Raw genomic sequence first — 22,670 nt, 5'->3', positions numbered from 1 at the left:
ATCACCTATGATTGGCTTACTTTATTTCCTCTCAAGATATGGCTTGCAACACCTTGATGTCTTGATTTTTCATAAATTCTGTGGAGGAAACCATCCCTTTCTGAGGCTAAAATTGTATTGCTGCAAGTTATAATGATTTATGCAGGTAGAATCGCTCATTGGGCAAAAAAAAAATTTCAACAAGATTTCCTAAAAAAGCTTTATATCTAGTGTGCTTTAAGGGAGTTCATCTTATTGTCACAATGATTCAGAATTAACTGTAAGAATGTGATAGTCAGTGGTAAAAGAATAATTACCTTTATATATGAGAATCAACCTTAATACGGGCTGAAATCTACTAAGAGGAATTGTGTTTTAAAGACAGGGGGCCGGATGACCACTTCAATATAATGACCAAACTCACATTAAGACAAGAATGACGTCAGAGTTCTACAGATAAAAACATAATTCCCTAATTGTCTATATTAGCTTTACTTACGCATTCTGATGGTTTACAAAATGAGACTTTCCTGTCAAGAGATAGTGATACTATCTAATAAAAATATTCTGAGCTATGAAAGAGCATGTGTTTGAGTGAATTATTTCTAGCACACAATTTCTAGTCCGCTCCTGAGTTTTTAACAGTCTTCATCATTAAAATATCTTTGTGGAGATGTGGAAATGTCTAGATGGCGAAGGCTCAGAGTAAAAAGTTCATGGTGGGGAGGGCACACCGCCCACAAGCCTCCTGCTCAGTCTGCTGTCACTAATCGCATGCAATGATATTAATGACCCAGTAAGTGGGAGACCGCGGCACTGAAGTGGAAAACCTCCATCTGAGGCAGAGTTCATCTCTGGGTGGCAGGGCTTCACCAGTGACTGAATTAATGTTTGCTGACAGTTTAGAACACAACACTGCGGATGAGAAAACGCACCACTCTGATGGCGTAATAGCTTAGATGGACATGATGTTATTTGCTTTGACCATCTAGAGACCAGTGGTAACCCCGATAAAGTGCCCTGTCTGAATGTGCCCTACCCATGAACCTAATTCCGTTCGGGGGACATGTTCTATACTCCAAGAAGCCAGAGCAATTTTCCACATGTTTGCTTCAATAAAAGAATACCTTCATCTCCTGGTTTAACAGCACGAACGATGAAACTGGGTTACTCCACTAATGCAAAAGGCCATTTGCGAAGCAGAACTGTCTTTTAGCAACACACAGCCTGGCTCCTCTCTGAAGTGATCAATTATGCTCCTGCCAGAGGTTCTGCCTGTCCATCCATCCGTCCATCCACTCATCTATCCATCTGCTCATTCATCCCTCCATCCATCCATCCATCCATCCATCCATCCATCCACCCACCTACCACCCATCCATCCATCCATCCATCCACCCACCTACCACCCATCCATCCTTCCATCCATCCATCCACCCACCTACCACCCATCCATCCTTCCATCCATCCATCCATCCATCCATCCATCCATCCAACCATCCATCCGCTCATCCCTCCATCTATCCATCCATCCGTCCGCCCATCCATCCCTCCCATCCTCCTCCCCTCCCTCCCTCCCTCCCTCCATCCATCCTCCCATCCATCCATACAAGCTGTAGCACTTGTACTTGGCTAAGGAAATCTGAAGGCTCTTACTACTACCTCTTTTGTACATTTGAAAGATTTTTTATTATTTTTCATTTGACTGTTTAGACACTTCCCATTGAGGGGCTCAAAGTACATTTGACCCTTGAACAACACGGGAGTTGGGGCACCAACCCCCATCTAGTGGAAAGTCCGAGTATAACTTATCGTTGTCCCTGCGCACCCGCAGTTCCTCCGGATCCGAGGATCTAACCAGCTGCGGACTGTGCAGTGCTGGAGTATTTCCTGCTAAAAAAAGCTGTGTGTACGTGGACCCAAGCAGCTCAAACCTGTGTTGTTCAAGGGTCAACTGTACTTGATAAAACAAAAAGCATGGTCTTATTGAAGAAATGGAACTCATTGATAGTAGCTCTAAAAAGAAAAAAGAAAGTTCGGGAGAGCTGACAGATTGCTTTCACAACCATGGGTAACCTATAGCCCTTTCTCCTTTCCTGCTACTCTGTAGAATTTTCTCTGTATGGGGCATGTGACTGAAGTTAGGTAAACGTTACATTACATAGGACAGGGCCTCTGGTCCAACACGTTTGCTCCGAGCATAGAGGTCGCTGGGTATCCATGTCAAGTAGCATCCTTGATACATCATATGCACTATGTATGTACATATGCTCTCTTTACTGTCACTATACATGTGACGTGCATGTACTTGTACTCTCTTTACCATACTATGTGTGTAGCGTGCTTTGAACACAGACCATCTTTCCTCTCGCTCTGTATAATGTATGTGCTTGGTGACCCACGAGGCACTGTCATAAACCAATGACGCTGGTCTAAGAGTCTGACAGCCCTGGTTTGTCTTGCCCCTGACATTCCATGGCTGTGTGAACCGTACTAAACGACTCACTCTTTCTAAGTTTCTATTTCCCCGCAGTGATAAAAATTCCTCTGTTTGGGGGCTGCAAAGTGACACAGAATGTGTGAGGCCCTAACACTTCCCTCTAAGTGACCAAACAGCCAGCCTGAGACTTCAGGTGATTAGGAACGAATGTGGGACTCTTAAGAAGTATATAAATAAGTTTTCACCCAGTAATCTTTTCACGTCTGTCTAATGCCTCTTAGCTGTTTCTTAAAGGACTTTATTTTGCTTTAAATTTTGATTTTCATCATAAATATTTAAAGGCTATTAAGAAAGAAACTCGTTCTCATGCTTGTACGAAGTCTCTAGGACTGCTGAATTATTTACAAGTCTAAGTAAACTTTGAAAAAGCTATAAATACAGGTGCTAGAGATATTAAGATGCATTTTATGAAACAGTAAAGGCAGTTTTATTCTGAGCAATTCCTAAATAATTCTTTTTTTCCAAGGAATTGCCTTCATTTCTCATCTGCTCTTATTTTACACATGAGGTTTTTAGTCTTTCCCTGTTGCTTTAAGAAGCAGAGTCACCTTGTCTGTTCATGGGTTATTTTGGGAATAAGGAATAGTGCTCACAGGACAATCTCTGTCTAGCTTTAAATGAGATAAGCTGTCACTACTGCCTAGGTGAATATGAACAGAGTCTCAGCGTACAATAGCCTAATCCTCCTAAACATCAAGAGATACGGGATAAATATCCCAACAGCCATGACTCCATCAGATCCTTGAGCCAGAAGTTTCTCAGCACAAGCTCCCATTGAGCAGAAGTTGAGATTTGATTCCTTCAAGTATAGAGAATTTAAGCTGTATTCATATTAAACTGAACAAGGAGCCTTACTGATATACTTTGGGAGACAGCCTTCAATATGGTCAGAAATGGTAAGTTCAAAAATAAGAGAAATTCAGGGAACTTCCCTGGCGGTCCTGCAGTTAAAACTCCCTGCTGCTGCTGCAGGGGCTGAGGGTTCGATTCCCGGTTGGGGAACTAAGATCCCACATGCCGCATGGCACAGCCAAAAAGAAAAAGAAATGATGCTTTTCATTACCAGACTAGTGCAATGAGGTACTGTCCCAGCTCGTCTCAGTGACAAGGCAACCCTGACACGTACTCTCTTCTCTAGAAGAATATTTATACTACACTGGAATGCTGCCGATATGACCAATAAAAATAAGCATTTCCTTTGGTTCCTTTGTGTAACAGGCAACAGAGAAAAGGCCCTGGCAAGGGTGGTGAGATGGTAAGTGGGAAATGATTATACGTGTGGAAGACTCCTCCCAGTCTGTCTCTTTTGGGTCTTACAGAGGATCTGCTAACAAGCTTGGGCAATTCCACCAACAAAAAGATTCATAAATGCGTGTTTCTTGGTAAGGAAAGCCCAAGGACAAAAGAACTTTTATAACACCCCAAGAAGACAAAAAAGAGGGCAGATCTTATAATTAAGTTACGCAGCATTGCTGAAACTTATAAAGTCTCTGGAGTTTCATTTTGTGGATGGTTTTGCAAATAAAGGACACTTTTTGAGCCCCCCTTCACCGCCCACCAGCTCGCGGGAGAGCACCGGTTTGCCTCTAATCTTCTGCCTCACACATTCCTCTCCCATCCCGCCTCCCCCCAAAGAGACCCTCCCTTGTACTTATTTGGTGCCAGCCGTGGAAGTAAGCACTGTACACACATCATCCCATTTCAATGCACATCTTCCCCAGTGGGCAGATGAAGAGACTGAAGCAGAGACTTGTTAGGTTACTTGCTGGAGGACATACGCAAGCACCCAGGTCTCACTCCAGACTCTTAACTAACTACCACGTGAATCTGTCGCTCTGAGTGGTGTCTGTGTATATATCCTCCAAACTCCCAAGATTCTGATGACCGTTCTATTACAGAGCCAACAGTTGTCAGTTAAAAATAAAAATGTGTTTAAACGCTTGAATTCAGTAATTCCGTGCAAAGGATCGGACATAAATCCCCACCCCAAAGTCAGATCAGTGACAGGCTGATGTCATCACGTCCCTGAACTTGATGATATTTAGTGATGGCAATGGAACTTTTGCTACCTTTATTATACAAATAATTCATCAACTAAAGCACATAATCACATTGCAGAGGCCACGCATATATTCTAAAAGAAATCTATGTGTAAAAAGGACATTTGAAACCTCCCATAACCATCCTGCTGGGGAAAGGTCTTGCAGCACATTCAGTACGTTTTAGCGCCACTTGCTACACTTACTCCCCAGAAATAAGTAAGTCAAAAACAGAAGAGGAAAACACAAACAAACAAAAAGAGAACAAACACTCAACAAACATACAGGAATGGAATCTGCTGCTCTTCTGTTTTGATTCTTTAAGAATAGTGTTTCCGTATATTTGCGTGCAAGCATTTTAATTTACTTTGCAATTTTGCTCATAAGTGGAGTGTATGCCTAAAAAATAGCAAAGCTGACTGAGGAGCGTTCCAATTTTGTATGCTCTGATAAAATTTTTTTTAAATAATTGGTTTGGAGAGTGAAACCAGTGAAGGGCCTATGAAATGGTGACACTCGAATTCATTCAGTGTTTCTCAAGGAAGACTTTCCCAGGCAAGAAAAGTGAGGGGTGGCTTTCGGAAGGACCATGGTGAACACAGCAGGCTGTAGTTACAGAAAAACATTTAATCAAACAATCATTAGAAATGATGACTTTGAGACTGTTCCACAAATCCATGTCTGGGCTATGGATCTGAGGTAAAATAAGGGAAAAAAAAACACACAAAGCTAAACTGGGAGGTGCCCTGGGCATGAGGTGTTCTTTCTAACAGCTGGGCCGTGGCCATTGTTCACTTAAAAAGTATCCACACAATGGCATTCATTTCCATCTGTCTCTGATTCACGCGATTTTGGTAGTGTGGAGAAAACCTCTTTGAAGGTATCTTGCAAGGTTTTATGCTGAGGCTGAATGACCCAGCCATGGAACCTTCCTGAAGGTAGATACTGCAAACGGTCTCCATACCAAGCTGCGACTCATTCAACTCTAAGTTATCTCTTCTAAAAAGAAACTAGAAACCAAGCACAGAAAGTGTCTGCAAGAAAACTTTTTGGCGCAAATACCTGTGGAGGCTGAGAACACAGGAATGCTTGCCTTGTATTAACTGGAGTGTTTTCCTAAGACAGAGCTTCCTTTGACAATGGGCCACTTCAGAACAGACAGATATTTTATAAACTTAAAAACACTTTTAAAGACATGATAAAAATAACTGTAGGTTATATAAAATGTTTACCTTGTTTGTAAGGCAGTTAAGAATCTGAATGTAATGAAAAACAGACCAAACGGTCGTAACATCCCCACCTTTGGATCATTTAAGATGAGGAGATTTTATTATGCAAATTAAACCCAAGACTAATGACTGAAACGGGTCATTTGAAAAAGTCAATTCTCAACATTAAGAAAACCCATATATATCATTTTGCCACATGTCAAAGCAAATAATCATCTAGGAGAAAAACTAATGAGGGTGCATATTATTTTGTCATGTCATTTCCCAGGGGAATGTAGTGGATACTCGGTAGGTTTAAAAATACAGTCCCAATTTAAAATTAATATCGACTTCTAAAACTTAAAAGTGTGATGCCTGTATTTTAAATAATCTGGTAACCTACAAATCAAATTCAACATCTTTAAAAAGTTTACAGCGGCTCCTGTCCATTCAATTGGAGAAGAGCCACCCTGACTGGATGTGTGCGTCTAACCATAAAATGGATTGGAACTGGAGATTTCCATCATCAGCCAGAATAACAACAACACTAAAAGAGGCTTCTAGAGAAGAAATAAAAATTCAAAGAAATAGAGTGACTTTCTTGTCAAGCTCAGGCAGCAGGACTAGAACCCAGGTCTCTGGGCTCTTGGGCCAGTGCTCCTGGAATCAGTTGATCTCAGGAACGACCCAACACCAACTCAAATTCAGTCCATTGGCAACTTGGACTGTTCCCCTCTGGGGTTATGAAGCTCCGCTCCAAACTATCACTTCTCTTCTTCCCTCTCATGGAAAGAAACCAGGACACAATAGTGCTGTTCCTATTAATACTCTTGGTTATGAAGGTGCTTACTACTAGACACGAAGATCTGGCCTTAAACACGTGTAATATATACACTGTAGCAACTCAAAAATACCAACGTTGTTAACTCTCTCAAAGTTGAAGTGGTGACTTTCAGTGTTAAGAGTTTACCTGTGAGTCTGTGTGCCTTCCATCATGTCACCTAGTATAGTACTATTTTAAGTAGAGTGTGACTCTGTGTACGTGTGAGTGATCGCTGGCTGTGCAAAGTACAGACTTTGAAAAATCTCTTAATTGTTTGGGTGCCTCGTGATTCTTGAAGAAGCAATGGGAACTCAACATTAACTTTTTCAACTCTTTTAAGAGTTTTACTTCTCATCATTCATTTCCTTTCCAGGGAAAGCTGTCCACCCACTGGCTTTGCTGCAGGATGGGTGGGAAACGGCGCCTGTGTCTCCCCAAGAAGAAGTGTCTTCCCACATCTGTGACGTGGTGGAAGTCTTTCAGCTGCGTGCTCAGTCTCCGTGGGCTCCTGGCCACCCCCTCAGCCGTGGGTACTTCCCCACCCTGCCTGTGACAACCACCCAACCGGCAGCATTCAAACCTGAAACCCTCATCTCTATCTGAAGAAGGATTCTTTGATCCTGGGCTACCATGTGCTTTTCCATGGTAAACCACACCTCCAGGGAAGGTTCTGGAGGTCGGCGTAGCTCAGCTACCTGCTGGTGAATCTGTTACGGAGCCTAATGATGAATTTTTAGAGAAAGAAAAATGAGAGGTGCCATTACTGTGTGGATTAATATTATAATTATAAATTAAATTGTGCTTCTAAATACAAACCCATCATGTGTGGATAAGAAGTCGTCATTACATGCTGACTCCATCAGACACAAAGATGTTGATAAGCCAGGTATTCATTTGCATTTCTTGCCTATTATTTCAGACTAAGCTCACAGCGTTTGCTGAAATCCCACTTGCACTCAGGGGGAACTTAGGGTGGACAAAGCCATCTGTATGAAGTCACAAACTGAAGGAAGAGAAGGGACCTGGGTCTGGTGGCCTATCTCCATGAGGAGCCAGTCAGCAGCTCAGGCTGTAGACACAGTTTTAGAGACATATTTAACTTGGAGGAACGTCTGATCTCCAGGCCCCCATGTCTTTTCTCCCACCCTATTTAGGGGTCTTAACCTGCTTAATGAATTCTGTAGGGTGGGTTTCCACTCCCTATAAATGCTATCCTAAACATTAGCATCCTAGTAAACAGTTTTACTTAAAAAAGCCTTTTTTTTTTTTTTAAAAGACACTGTTGGACTCCCAAAAGCTTAAGGTTTCCATTTATTCTACCTAATGACTATTGTATATTTTCAAAGCTTTCTCTCTTATTTCATATACTTTACCACCCCATCTGCTTGTCTCATTCCTCAAAATGCTTTTATTTTCATTTTATGATCATTGTGCTTCTAAATATATAATTCACCACTTTCCCTTTTTCTCTGTTACTTATCCTCACTAAGCCACACTCCGTGCATCACGTTGGTTTAAAAACAGGTTTTCAGCTTCTGTGGCATTTCAGGTTCACAGCAAAGGACAAGGATTATATGGCTATGACCATCTTTCTTTTAATTACTAATGAGTGTAATTAAAAATAGAAAATAGTATATTATTGAGTACTTAATAAGTAGTCAATGAATTATTGATTTTGCATTCTCAAGAGCAGCTAGGAGGTGGAGAAAGCCAGAGTTTCAACCTGATCACCCAGAGAAGGGAGAGCACACCCAGCAGACAGCAGCTCAGTGCCTCTGATGACCTGGACCCCACCATCACAAGTGGGTGGAGGCTCCCACCAAAGGAACCGAGAAAAGCCATTTCATCGCTTGAGTAACGTCAACAGCTATCCTGGTCACCCAGACTGCCCTCTGACAGACCCTGGGCCTGGAAGGATCCTAATTCTGTGCCAGCTGGTGACCTGCACCTAGTAGCCACATGTTTCATTCATCAGATTTCACAGCCTCAGGAGTGAACAGCAGCTCAGAGATGACCCAGAGGATACACAGTATCTATTCCTAAAACAATGTGTCAAGTTACTGTACACACAGAAAACAAGTAATTCATTGAACAAACCCAAGATTTTTCTTATTCTTCCAAATCTGGTTGTAATGTGCCCATGTACTAGTGTGGGTTGCCTGTAACTTCCATCCTTTGAAACTACAAGCTCCATGAGGAATGGTACCATTTTACCATCTGGTTCACTGCTGAACCCCCAGCACTTATGCACAGTTTTTGGCAGAGTAAATACTAAATGAACGAGTGGATGGATGGATGCATGGATGAATGATGGACGCGTGAATGGATTAATGGTGAAGAGAAAAGTCATCGCACAAGATTCACCTATCAAAATCTCACCAATGGTTCTTAAAAATGGTTTCGTCAGCAGAGATACTGAGTATATTCATATATATCCACTTATTTCAATACTACAAAAACTCTAGGAGGCTTTTTCTCTTTGGGTATTTATATTAATGAGCACTACTAGTACAGGGTCCCTCATTCAATTAAGCCGTCTTTAAAAAATTTTTCAGTAAAGAGTCTCACCAAATTACTTACCACAGTAGTAATTTTAAGGAAACAAAAATTGATACAAACCTATTTAGCTTATCCTAATTTCTATAAAGTAAATGAATAGAATTATACTTACATATAATGTAATAATCTCTGTTCTTCTGAAATTCTAGACCCCAGAGGTTAGGGCTGAATTCTTGGAACTTGATAGTGAATTTTACATCTTGATCTGGTCTCGCACAGTTGAGGAGAGGGGTATTTTCCTTCTTAATAGTGCATCTGTCTGCTTGGTCTTTATCCACCATATAAACTTTATAATATTCATACTGGCCAACAGTTTTAGAGTCCACTTTGGGGCAAATAATATCCAATTTGTCTCCTATCTGTGGGTATAGTACCAGTCCTTGTCCAGGTAGAAATCTAAAAGCATAAAAAAAAAGTGCCATTGAGTTGATAAAAAATTAACAGTATTAACGATAATGACAATATAGCCAGATAACATCAAGAATTCCAAACTACAGTTTTATAAATCCATACTTTTATTGCGCAAAAGTTCAGATCGGCATGGAATGAATGTATGTAGGAATTAGGTTTTAAAGAAAAAAAAGAAAAAAGAAAAAGAAAGAAACCACACTCCTGACTTTACCCAATAGGATCAGGTCAACCTGCTGACATTTCTTTACCTTCGCCTCGCTTGTAATATTTCAGTGCTCCTTTGTGTAACTTCACAATGACTTTTCCCCGGTGGTGAGTCAGACCTTCCCACCTGTTTGTTATTTTTTACCCACTGGCAGCCTCAGTTTATTGGGCATGCCACAGAAAGACGGCAGCAATTCCAGGGAACAGTGGATTCACTAAGACTTTGTTGTCCTGGTAGTTTCCATTTGCTGTTGATGCCAATTAACAGACAAGTTTCATCAAGAATGTTTCAAATTACTTATCATAATTAGTCAGTCACTGATCAAACAATGGGTTTTTTATTACCCCAAACAAAAGAAATGTCTTACAAATCCATAAGAGATAACCAGAAATAATTAGTTGGAGTATTGATTCAGCTGCAAGATGAAAAGTCTCCGACTCCGGAGGACAGCAACTACTGTCCTTGCCCCACAAACATTTTCCCCACCTCCCTTGAGATGTATTTGCTCCAATTAATTCTTAGAAGCAAATCTTTAGAACCCAAACTACTGATACACTATCCCCTCAATGTTTACAGCTAACAGGCTCCCTGCTCCCCTTTCTCTTTCTTCCCAGCCCCGCTGCTGAAAGATCTTTCCTAATGGGGAGTGTCTCCGAGAAAGTGAAACAAGAGCTTCCTAATGAAAATCCTTCTACAAGTGCTAACACCAAAAACACACTTAGAAATCCCATCTCATTCCTTCCAAAGGAGCCAGGCCTGCAGGCTCATTAAAATATTAAAGCCAGAGAACAAAGCACCACGTCTGAATCCTTCCAATCCAACCTTTTATTGAACCAGGGAAGCCCACCAGCCATGATGAATGGGTCATAATTCAGAGAGAGAGAAGGAAAGAGAGAGAAGAGGGGAGAGAGAGAGAGACAACCAGGATGATGGGGCATCCCCAACTTCAAACTGATACTGAAAGAACAGATGATGATGTATGCTAATGAGTGGTATTAATTTTTCTGAAACATGCGTGAGGTTGATTATAAAGCATCATAGAACATAGAAATTACATTATAGATATATATTATAAACCAATACTCTTTATGGCAGGGAAAAATGCATGTTGTACACAGCGGTTTGTCTCTCTTCCTTGGGAATCTGTTCTTTTACGATCCCAACGAGAGGGTGGTCCCCATTTCTTTCTTATTTTTTTTAAACTGAGTTTGCTAAAGCAAGCACATATAACATTTATTAAAAAAAAAAAAAAGGTTAAAAAAGAAAGAAGATAAGTGAATGAGAACCACCTAACAAAATCTTTCTGTGAAGTAGAACTCGAATGACAAATTTCAGACAACCATGTGTGCACCCTTATAGAATTCTCTAGGATTGTTGACAAATGTAGATCACCACTTAGGAAGAGCCTCTCTGTGACCTTCTTGGCCATTTCTGCAGTTTTCTAGGGAGGCACTTGGAAAATTCAACTCCAGCGGATGGAAGCCCTCCGAGATTTTCTCTCCACCACCCGAGGGCCAGAGCTCTCCATCATCTCTGTGATTAGAACACAGCTCTGGTTTCCAGTGGACAGATTGAAGGACTGTATCCGAATGTTTGTGATGAAGCTTTTCAGTCTTTCGGCCCTGGCCCCACAGTGATTCTTCTGTGGTTGGGAGGCGGCACAAGGTGCCTGGCGTCAATATAAATGAGACATGGTGAGTATCACATGCCTCACCTTCCTGACACATCCTTTTTCTCATGTCTTACTCCTGGACCTTATTAGGAAATCTTTACTGCATCCAAAAACCAGAGGCCAATGCCTTCCTGGGGTTTCTCACTGGACACCAAACATCTTCTCTCCTAAACCTGCTCCCTTAGCAGCGGCACAGAGCAAGCACCACATGCTAGCTGTAGTGAAAAGTATTCCTGAATCAGAACTGAAGTCTGCAGCCTGGACTCTGGTACCTGTGTCCTTTTAGCTTTGCTCTCCACACTGAGTGACTTTCACCCTGGAGCACGTTCCCTGGGGGCCGCCCAGGCTTCAGACATCAGGATCCATCTTCTCGCCCATCCATTCAATTTCTTGAAGAGGATACATCAGACCCGCCCCCACCCCAAAGCTGTGTATCATCTCTGCCACATCTTAGAACTCTCCCACATCACAGCTACATCTGAAGCTTGGCTCACCAAGCTCTTTCTTCATTCAAAATGCTACCAAGATCCTGATTCCTTCACGAAGATGATTTCTTCCTGCTTAACTGAAGACTCACTGTTGATGTCCTCCCCGGCCACGTGAGAACCTCCTCATGACTCTCTCTTCACTTACCAAATACAAGTTCTAGTTTTTGTTGGGGTCGATGGGGTCAAGTCAAGGACAGAGAACACGTGGGTTGGTTTGGCTACAAGGATCTCACGCAAAAAGCTTTCACGGTCAGTGATGCAGGAGCAATATATAGGCAGGAATTAACCCATGGGATGGCTTTTCAAAATAAAAGTGAAAGGAAGGAATCTCAATTTCAATAAGCGTATCTGGTACCCTCATAAAAAGTAACTCCTGATAAAACCCACTACTCCTAATGCTTCAAAAAGCATCAGTTCCCTTTTCGGAAGACACTGTGGCAAAAAGTAAGGCAAGGATTTGCTCCTTCAGCCTGAAAAATGGTTGCAAGAGTTCCTAAAAAAACCCTTTTTTGCTTCTTTACTTAAATTTATATAAAAGATCCCAATACTGAGTGCTTTAGAGGTTTACTTTTTAAGCGTATCTAGGTATATAAACATACAAGCCAGTCAGCACACCAGTCTCTTTAATTGATGACATCATGGTTTCTCAGCAAAGGTTGTGGTTGAGCTGAGCGCCCAAGTCATAGGTTTTTTGTACACGTTACCACTAAGTGCACTGAGCCCAGAAGTCTCTTTGCCTCCCAGGAGGCTTCACGGGTTTTTTTTTTTTTTTAATTGAGATATAGTTGATTTACAGTATTATATTAGTTTTAGGTGTACAACATAATGATTCAAAACTTTTATAGTTCTACTCCATTTAAGTAATATTAACAATTATTATATAATTACATATAATTATTACATATAATATAATAATAAATAGTAATATTATAATATATACCTCTAGTTTGTTCTCTATAATGGTGAGCCTGTTACTGTTTTGTTATATTCACTAGTTTGTTTTGATTTTTAGATTCCACATATAAGTGATCACCTACAATACTTGTCTCTGACTTATTTCACTAAGCACGATACCCTCCGGGTCTCTCCATGTGCTTCGAAACATGGGAGCAAATAGAGTAATGTGAGTGTAACAGCTAAGGCACCTCCACACCAGATGCTCTGAGTGACAGAAAACTAGGAACAGGACGGTCAAGATTTTACAATCCAGCTTCCTGAGGGCAGGCAGGTCCCACGTGTGGCTGACTCAATACTGAATGCCCAAGGACTGACAACTGTAGATGCTTAAAATAGGAAAGAACACATGGCAGCTAAGATATACACAATAAATTTAAGTCAAATTTAGTGCCACGAACTTCTGATATTTGCAGATCGCAGGCACGGGAGGAACTCTGAACACAGGACCAGCTCCAGTTGGGACGGGGGGGTGCTGAGAGCAGCAGGATCACCCCCGGCCCGATGGTGCTTCTGGACAGCAAGGAGCGGTGCAGATGGAGTTCTGGACTCGTTCTCTCTGGATTTATGCATATTGGCAGTTTTCTGCAATCCCTCCCTAGTTAAAATGCAAGGCAATTCACTACCCCCAGAAGCACTCATAACAGAAGCACTGCTGCTTTCCAGCACTGACTCTTTGCTAGGCACCCATCAAAGCACCTTCCACCACTGCCTGCATTCAGTCCCCTCACACGGGCTTGACACGCAAAGCAGATGAAGACAGGCCAGGCCAAACGCGAGATGCGACAGGAAAAGCCCCTTTGCCTGCACACTTCTCAGCTCACGCTGCATCACATTAAAGCGCAAATCTGGTTTGAGGAAACGCAGCCTTTTCTAAATTAAGCTTTTCATAGATAAGGCACGAAGTTAAGGCAAATCAAGAGAAAGAAAGTCCATCCACGCGCACGCATTTGTCCAGGCTTCAGAGATGAGGATGCTCAGAGCCAGAGGGGTCCATCTTCTTGTCCATCACAGGGGTGGCCATCTGGTACCCCTGCCGCGTCCTGGGGAGCCAAGGACCAAAGGGTGAGGAAGAAACTGACCACATATGGAACCTGTGTTTTAAATGTAACATTACAAATGGATCTAGACAATTCATGAGAATTGCAGAACGTACATGAAAAGGAAATGGGGTGAATTTTTTAATGATATCATTTTCAAATGGAAAACAATGCATCTCAGAGGTTAAAATCAAGCCAGTAACCACAGAGTTCTATTTTTGAAGCCAGGTCACTTATATTTGGATTTTGTTACCTCCAGATTGCTCAGAGACTTTAACACGTCAGACCGCATAGCACATCTATGCCCTGAATATTTGGGAATAGTCAACAAGATACTTCTCTTATTGTTGACTTTGGAAATTTTTTTTTAATGAATGATTATGGTGGTGACAACCGGCTAATTTTAAATTACTACACTGACTCTGCCTAGTGAATATCAAATGCAGATTTCTTTCTGTGTGATGAGATAATGTCCATTTTTGTAGCCAAAGAAGCCTAGAGGAAAATCCCCATGTTCGTAACCCATACCGCAGAGGTGAGGTTGTTTTTGTTAAACCACATCCAAAATAAAAGTGCTTAGAGGTCTTCTCTAATAATACCTGCTGGTTTTTAATTCAAAACAAAAAACAAAGGAGACTCACAGTGCCTCTCGTCCTGTACGGGACAGTGAACACAGGGGGCCAGATCCCCTTCTGGGCCAGGTACTCAAAGTCAGAGCAAGTCACCCTGTGCTGCCCTCCTGGGAGGCGGAAGCAGCATCTTCCACCCCATCAGAAGAATCTAGGGTCAGGACTGCTTCCCGGGCATCGGTGCTGTGCTTCTGTGTCTCTCGCTGGAGGGTTCCCTGGGGATGCCGCACGAGTGGGGTGTGCTGAGCAGAGATGGGTGACTCCTGTGGTTTTCCCAGTGAATCACTCCCAAGCAATGCAATAAGATAACTCTGAACCAAATCCGGAGGCAGTATAATGTGGAGTAAAGTGGAAACTCTGAGCAGGGCTTCTGAAGTTTCCCTGCCTGAAACAAAGCGATTTTTTTTTTTTTTTTTTTGCAGCACCACGCCTGCAGGATCTTAGTTCCCTGACCAGGGATTGAACTCACACCCCCTGCGGTGGAAGCTCAGAGTCTTAATCACTGGACTGCTAGGGAAGTCCCTGAAATGAAATGAGTGATACTAGAATTTGTTTTTAATCTTCTGATTACCTATCAACCTGAATCCAAGTTTTTAAAAGTTACTCACCAAACTAGACTCTAATACTTCCACGGGGAATACTCTGAATCAATCTAATAACCCAAATTAGACTTTAATATTTAATAATCTAAATTAGATCTCTAATAATCTCAATTAGACATTTCAACTTCCTATTCATCGTTGTAGAAGCTTTTAAAATAACACAGCCATATGTGACACAACATTCTTTTTTTAAAAAATCTGTTTTATTGAAGTAGAGTTGATTTACAATGTGTTAATTTCTGCTGTACAGCAAAGGGATCCAGTTATACATGCATATACATTCTTTTTCATATTTTTTTCCATTTTGGTTTATCACAGGATATTGAATATAGTTCCCTGGCGACACAATATTCTTTAGTGTTTTAATCCACACTAGGATCCCATGCTTGTTTAAAACCCTAGCATAATGCATCCAAAAGCCTAAGCCTGCCACGTGAGAGTTCGGGGTCACAACATACAATTTTCTTTGACAGATCAGAGCATCATGCGCTGTGATCTCCAGCCTGGACCATGTCTGTTGACCAGCACCACATTCCCAGGTCTCACTGGGTAAACCAGGTACAGGCAATGGCTGCCTGATTGACTTCTGGAGCTGAGATGCTCAGGGCTAGCTGGGTAGTGGAGTCACAGCTGCTCTCCTCCCCCCACCTGGATGCCCCACTTCCCCCGCTTCTCTGTTCCCCCCTTCCCGCTCCTGCATCTTCCCCTGATCATCACACATGCACCTCAGGACACACGTGCAATGACATCTCACACTTTTCTTCAAGGTTGCCAAACATATGTAGGAGAACCTAGAAGAAGAGCCAAATCTCTGTGGCCCCTTGATGCTGAAAGAGACTTGAAAAGAGACTTGAAATAAGGAGCCCTCGTTCTCTTGAGGGAAACAATGCATGGAGGTAAATGACGGAAGGGTATGCCGAACTACCACAGAAACAAGGGCGAATCAATGTGTTGTAGCCAAATGCAAAAATATCAAACTGACCCAGGACGAAAGAGATCAGAATGAAAGGATGTAGACGAGAATGACCAGCTTGTGTGTCCAAAAAACTGGATCACGCAAACCCCCTCCAGACGATTTAGTGTTGGCTCAGGTCCAAAGCCATTTCTGTGTATTGTTGTGACATTCAATTTTAACATCTATTTAAATATCTCATATTTCTGCATACTTTCGGCAGGTATCATCCGCCTGAAAAACAGGACCATGTTACTCATATAACAGGACCAATGCAAATCCTGCCAGTGTGCATACTGGGGGAGAAGAGACCTACAGATGATACTCTTCTACCTCTGAGCAAATTGCCAAGCAAACGAAGATTCAGTGTCTGAGTGAGAACTGATTTTTCCTTTCGTTTCAAAATTACATCATTAGAGTATATGATTATCGTAAGTAAATGGTTAAGTTCAGTTGAAAATATACACATATACACAGTGGGTGGCGTGTTGTTCTGCTTTTTTTGCTGACCATACAGAGAACACACACACAAACGGTCAAACACAGGGCCTTTATCTGAGGCTGCTTTGGGCTACTGGATGGTGGACTTGGGGTGATTTTTAGCTTTCTGTGTTTTTCAGAATTTTCTGCAATAAACGTCAAATGCTTTTGTGATCAGATTGGAACACGGTTTCAATGTACAGTTTCAAAGAACAAACTAGCATGTTCTTGAGCAATCCTTCATGACTCTGGTTTAAAACAAAATATTCAAGGCCTGTAGACTTCTGAACTTTTTTGTGATGTTTCCTGAGAATGCAACTACATAAAATTATTCTTCTCTGAATTGTGGTCTATTTAACAAATCAGTTCTCGAGTTTACAAAAGCTGTAGTGACATACAACTAGTTTATTCAAATAGATGAAAAATATGGGATACAGTTTATGCTTAATCATTCAAGTGCCCAGATCTGGGAGTTGGCTAACACTTCAGGGACTCTGAATCCCAGCTTTGAGAACAAGTTTATTACCCTAGCAGTTGGCACACCCCAAATCATACCACAGAATAGGTTTATTCACAAGCCAGAGTTCTGTACTAAATACACTTCGAGTTTACCACATTTTGGAAAATGTGCACTTTTCCCAGAAAATGCTTTTATTTTTAATTAAATGGCAAAGGCTGCAGGAGGAAGAGCAGTCAGTTTGTAAACTGGTCTGTCTGAAATTGAGTGAGGACAAGCCCGCTGCTGCTTTGCTCTCACTGAGGCTCATCTTCCCAGTTCCTTCCTGACAAAGGATGCTCACTGCTTCGGAGGAGCCCAAACCCTTGACCCCATACCCTGCTCATGCACTTGGGGCCTTCCAGGTCTACGTGGAGAAAAAACAGCATTAACACAGAAGCCCGAGGTCCTCTCAGAAATGCTCTGTACACTGGGGAACATAAGGCCTCCAGGAAAAAACGACAATTTCACGAGCATGTGAATTTGACGGCACATTTCATAAACAGGCAGGATATTCGGGCTTGCCTTACTTCCTTTTAGTGCTAGGTTGCTGCTACGGGGTAATAAAATCAACTCCAAATGCCCCAAACAGAAGAGTTTGTCATAAATGAAGAAAAGCGGGGCCCAAGAAAGACTCAGGCAGTATTGACCATAAGAAATACTTGGGGAAACAATTTTCCTGTTTTTGTGGATAGCACTTTACTGCCCCCTTTTGCACTTTAATATCAGAACAAGTTTCTGCACAAACATTCTGAAACCAGAGAGATAGTGGGGTGTCGCTATAGGGTGTCAGGCTGACACAGAATTAGGTTACCAGACACCAGGCTTGGAGGAACAAGTAATTACCTTAAAACTCCAAGTACATGCACCACTAACTTCTCAGTGCCTTTAAAGCTCCAAGAAATAAGGTAGTAACTAGAGGCTTTAATTGGCATTTTCTGCTTTGATGCCAGTGTGTGTGGGTGCTGGGACCATTGCCTGTTTTCACAGGTGCCCCTTCTTTCACACTTTTCTAAAAACAAATATCACCTGCAACATGAAACTGATGTATTCAAGGAAAAGAAAAGGTGCATAAAAGCAGGCTCTACAATTTGGACCATCACAGCGGTCTAAATCCGAGCGCTGAGCGTGGGGGGCGGGGTGCATCTCAAACTTGACACCGAGGACAAGCAGCATCTTTTCAAGGCAAGGAAAGATGAGAAGCATCAAAGTTCACAAGCAATGGGAGCCTCTAGGTGCCCAATCCAGTTCTGCAACTCTTCACCAGGAGGCTGCCTCTTCATCTATGCAGACGCTTGAAAGAACTGTAAACTGCAGTCTGAAGCAAAGTTTTATTTATAAAATTCTGATCTGCAGGAGTGGCACTCAGGGGCCCCATCCTTGGCCCAACGACCTCAACCTGTCTTTGGCAGTCTGTGTGCACTGTGGTGTATACCCTTTTATTTCAACATAATCCATTTCCCTCTGTCATTCTACAATTACCGTACAAGTCAAAATAATATCAAATTTCACAGCCTAGGATGCTGCATGATGGAATGAAAACTGACTCCTTTTGATGTTAATCTTGTTTGGTATTTGTGATATAACGCTCAAAACTGGTGGCTAAAGTAAATTTCACTTTCCAATGCTCAAAGGTAAGATGCTCATGGTTTACGTTTCTGTTCAGGAAAATAACACATGTACGTATTTAATTTTTTTATCCGTACCATAATTTCCACTGTAACAAAACTCTCCAATTCACAGAAGGATAGCCTATAATGAGCTGAAGGTGGACGAGATACCTTCCCTTGGTAAGTCGGACGTGAAGCATGTGATGGGCAGAGATCATCGTTTTCTCTTCCCAGGTTCACAGAGACTAGTTAATCTCTGGCACGGAACTAGAAACAAAAATCAACCACCTAGCTCAAAACGAAAACAAACAAAAAAATCAAGGTCTTTATTTATGGAAGGGATCCAAACATCTCCTCCCTCAAAACTTTCCAAAAAAAAAAAAAAAAAGCCATGAATTTTGTAGCTAGCTGAGGCAAAAGGGGACGGGGGTGCAGGGCGGGGGGAGGGGGTGCTGGAAAAGATGGGCCGGGATGCTGGGATGTGCAGTGGGAAACTGGCTGGGGGGTGAATCACCGAGGCCAACCTCTGTCATGCTGGCCCGACCAAGCGGCCCCATTATCGAAACAGGGATTTCATAACCCTCGGAGGTGAGAGACGGTGCGAGCTTCTTTCCCGAGTGTAATTTGTTTGTACCTGTATGGTCTTGTTCCCAACCATGCTCTTAGCAAGAGTCTATAAAGGAAGGTGGAACTCTCATTATTCATAGGTGAGGCCCCAGAGAGAAAACTGGCTTTCCTACAGAAAGAGCTTTGAAGGGCATTTCCAGCTGGCTCTCTGCTGTTTTAGACCTAACGGTGGACAGCCACAGGCTCATCTACCCGCATGGGAGCACTGCAGGGAGGAAAAGCACATGGCCCTCATACAGAAATGGGCTGGCATTTGAAGAACCTGAAGGAATGGACTTAAGATCTTAGCGCAGTACCACCATCGAGCGCTCAGAAGTATCTTTTCCATCAACCCTCCTCATCCCTTTCATTTCCATCAACACTTTATTTTTTTTAACTTCAAAGAATTTTGCCTATTTAGAGAGCCCATTCACCCATGTTTTACAGGTGCATGAAACCTCTTCCCTTTGGTTGGGAAAAAAGCCCTGAAAGTATACGTCAAGGGGATGTGATGCCCCCTCTCCAGGCTGGAGTGTGACCCCAGGAACGCATCCGTCATGTTCACTGCCGGACCCCGGACCCCCCACCCCAGTGCCTTGCGTCGAATGGGTGCTCAGTGGGTGTTTGTGTAATTGTCAAAGCAGCACTTTCATAAGTAAGGTTTGAAAGAGAGACCAGACTCTAGTTGTCTCTTGCTGTAAGCAGAGATTCCCCTCGCCAGGCAAGCATAATCTACCAACACAACTCACACGGCTGTGCGCCAGCCCTTCACAGCCACCTACACGGCCGCCTTCTGGACACTTCCTTCTTCCTGGCTCCCAGGCGGGTCAGGGGCGGGTGTGCTGTGGGCAGGGGCAGCAGCCACACCCCTGCACCTCTCCTGGCTCGGCAACAGCCCAGAGAGCCGCGGCAGAACACGGAAGAGAAAGAAAGCAGCTCCGTAAGTCAAGGCTGTGCCGGGAACACCAAAAAGGACGAAAACTGGACCAGGTGACTGACGCCTACACAGATCACCCCCAAACTGTACACAGTAGAAAAAAAATGTGAATGCTGTGCCACTGTCACTTCGCAGAGAATATATTTCCTGCTCTGTCGCTACGAGCAGCCTGGAATGATCCTGACTTTTCGAAAAAACAAACACAAACTTAAACACCCCGAGTCACTTGGGCTGCTACTGAACTCAGGGAGGGGAACTGGACCACGAGGGGGTAAGAGGATGCCTTGAGGTCCTGAGCTCTGAAAGGAGTGAGGGGCTGGTGGTGTGAGACCCCCGGGGGCTGCAGGTGAGCAGACCCTGAGGCCTGGGGAGATGCAACCAGGGACTGCTCAGGAGTCCAGAGCACCCCAGGCCCACCGAGCCTCCCCGCCCCGCTTCCTGAAACAAACTGCTCCAAAGTCGCAGAACATCAAGAGCCAGATGGGCGACACTGAATGAATGCACAGGCAGGGCGCCAGAAGCCCAGTGTGCTGTAGAAATAGGCCTGGACTTGATTTGAGTCTTCTCAGCTCTGACAAGCTGGAAGCTGGCACAGGTCCCAAAATCTAAAATAAAATGGCATTTCATTGTGACTAGACTCTAAAAAAGATGTCATACTATCTCCTTAGCTTGACACACGCGCAGCATCGAACCCCATGGCACTCTCCTCGGAAACCTGACCTTGTCTCCTCGCAGCAGAGAAACGAGCAAACGTTTCCACTTTTAAAAGGAGGTTGTTAAGAGTCAATGGGAAAATACTCAATAAATGCATTAATATGATAGACTTTCGTAACCGTCTAGTTTCCACTGGGTAGAACCTCATTATCAAAGATGCAAAGGATCCAATCAGAATCGCACACCCATCACGGGAAAGATTATAAACTCAGGTGGACGAGGGAAGAGTTATACCCCAGACCTTCTTTTAATCCACCTCGTGTGTCCTACTTGGAGCAAACGCACGCTTCATTTAGCGATGTGATTCCTAATCACTCTTCACAACAGCCTAAGAAAGGGCTGGAAAATGAAGAGGAAGGATCCTGGGCTCAGGAAACTCAGGTTCAAACGCCAACCACTCCACTTATGAGCTAGGTGACCTTGGGCAAGATAGGGGACCCGTCTCTGCTTTGGTTTCCCCATTGGGGATCATGGCAATACCTCCCTCAGATGGCTATTATGAAGGTTTAATGAGTCAGTATTTGTGGAGCAGTTAGAACAGCCACTGGCCCCTAGTGTGTGCCACACACCCCTGCTGTTAACTGAAGCAAACTGTGTCCACCAGGGGAGGAGGTTTTTGAGTAAGAAACAGCAGGTAACATGAATGCAAAAAGGCTACACTGCTCATCCCTAACCCAGGCCCTTGGGATGTCCCTGGTGGCGCAGTGGTTAAGAATCCACCTGCCAATGCAGGGGACGTGGGTTTGAGCCCTGGGCCGGGAATATTCCACATGCAACCAAGGCTGTGTGCCACGACTACTGAGCCTGCACTCTAGAGCCCACGAGCCACAACTACTGAGCCTGAGTGCCATTAACTACTGAAGCCCATGAGCGCCTAGAGCCCACTCTGCAACAAGAGACGCCACCGCAATGAGAAGCCCGCGCACTGCAATGAAGAGTAGCCCCCACTCGCCACAACTAGAGAAAGCCCGCCTGCGCGGCAACACAGCCAATAAAAATAAATAAATAAACTTCTTAAAAAAAATAAAATTAATTAAAAAAATAAAAGAAAACAAAACCAACAAAAAACCCAACCCAATCCCTTACTGTACCCTGCACATAAAGGGGACTCAGCCCACCCATAGTGGAGAAGCTGAATGAATTCAGGGGTATAAATGTTACAACAAGGCATCAGGGTAGGAAGCAGAGGAGAGAGCATCTAATTTGCTAGTAGAAGGGAAATAAAAAGGTGCTTCACGTGGCAGAGAAGTCTGCAAGAATCAGTGGAAGTCTGTCAGCGAAACACGGTCCCATATAACATCAGGGACTTTCACAGGGGCAGATGCCATGTCATAATCTTTATTGACATTTTCTTTTTATTTCTTCTGCATCTGCATGGAGAAGGCAAATGGACGAGGGTCAGGCACACAGCAGATGCTCAGTTAACTTTCAGTAACAGGCGCTGACATTTATTGGTTCATTGTGCCAAGTCCAGAGCTAAGGTCTTTAAATCCGGACCACAATTTCATCACTCTTTTCTTCAGTACTGTTAGATCACTGTCCCCATTTTAGAGATGGGACAAGTGAGAGACATGGAGGACTCTGCTTCCAAAGTCACACAGCTGAAACATGACTAAACTGGGAGTGGGCTCTTACAGCCAGAGTCCAAGGCACATCCTCTTAACTAAACGAAAATAGCACTGGCCCAGCTCACTTTGCTAAATTGAATTGCCTGACCTGTCCATTATCAGTGCAGACCTTTTGAAAACCAATAGGTACTGCTAATT

The 22,670-nt window shown here is 43.1% G+C and overlaps 1 protein-coding gene across 1 annotated transcript in view; it reads right to left on the bottom strand.

Annotated features, from left to right (window-relative positions):
- The window catches only part of EFNB2 (ephrin B2), a 44,246-nt gene that overhangs the window by 11,940 nt on the left and 9,636 nt on the right, over positions 1–22,670 (bottom strand). Inside the window, exon 2 of the mRNA XM_057707671.1 lies at positions 9,221–9,504. Within this exon, the coding sequence (XP_057563654.1) occupies positions 9,221–9,504 (284 nt within the window). The remainder of the gene's footprint in view (positions 1–9,220; positions 9,505–22,670) is intronic.

Source organism: Hippopotamus amphibius, chromosome 14 (assembly GCF_030028045.1).
Source record: "Hippopotamus amphibius kiboko isolate mHipAmp2 chromosome 14, mHipAmp2.hap2, whole genome shotgun sequence".
NCBI classification, from domain to species: Eukaryota; Metazoa; Chordata; class Mammalia; order Artiodactyla; family Hippopotamidae; genus Hippopotamus; species Hippopotamus amphibius.
The sequence above is the reverse complement of the archived record's forward strand: the minus strand, read 5'-3'. Positions and strand labels throughout refer to the sequence as shown.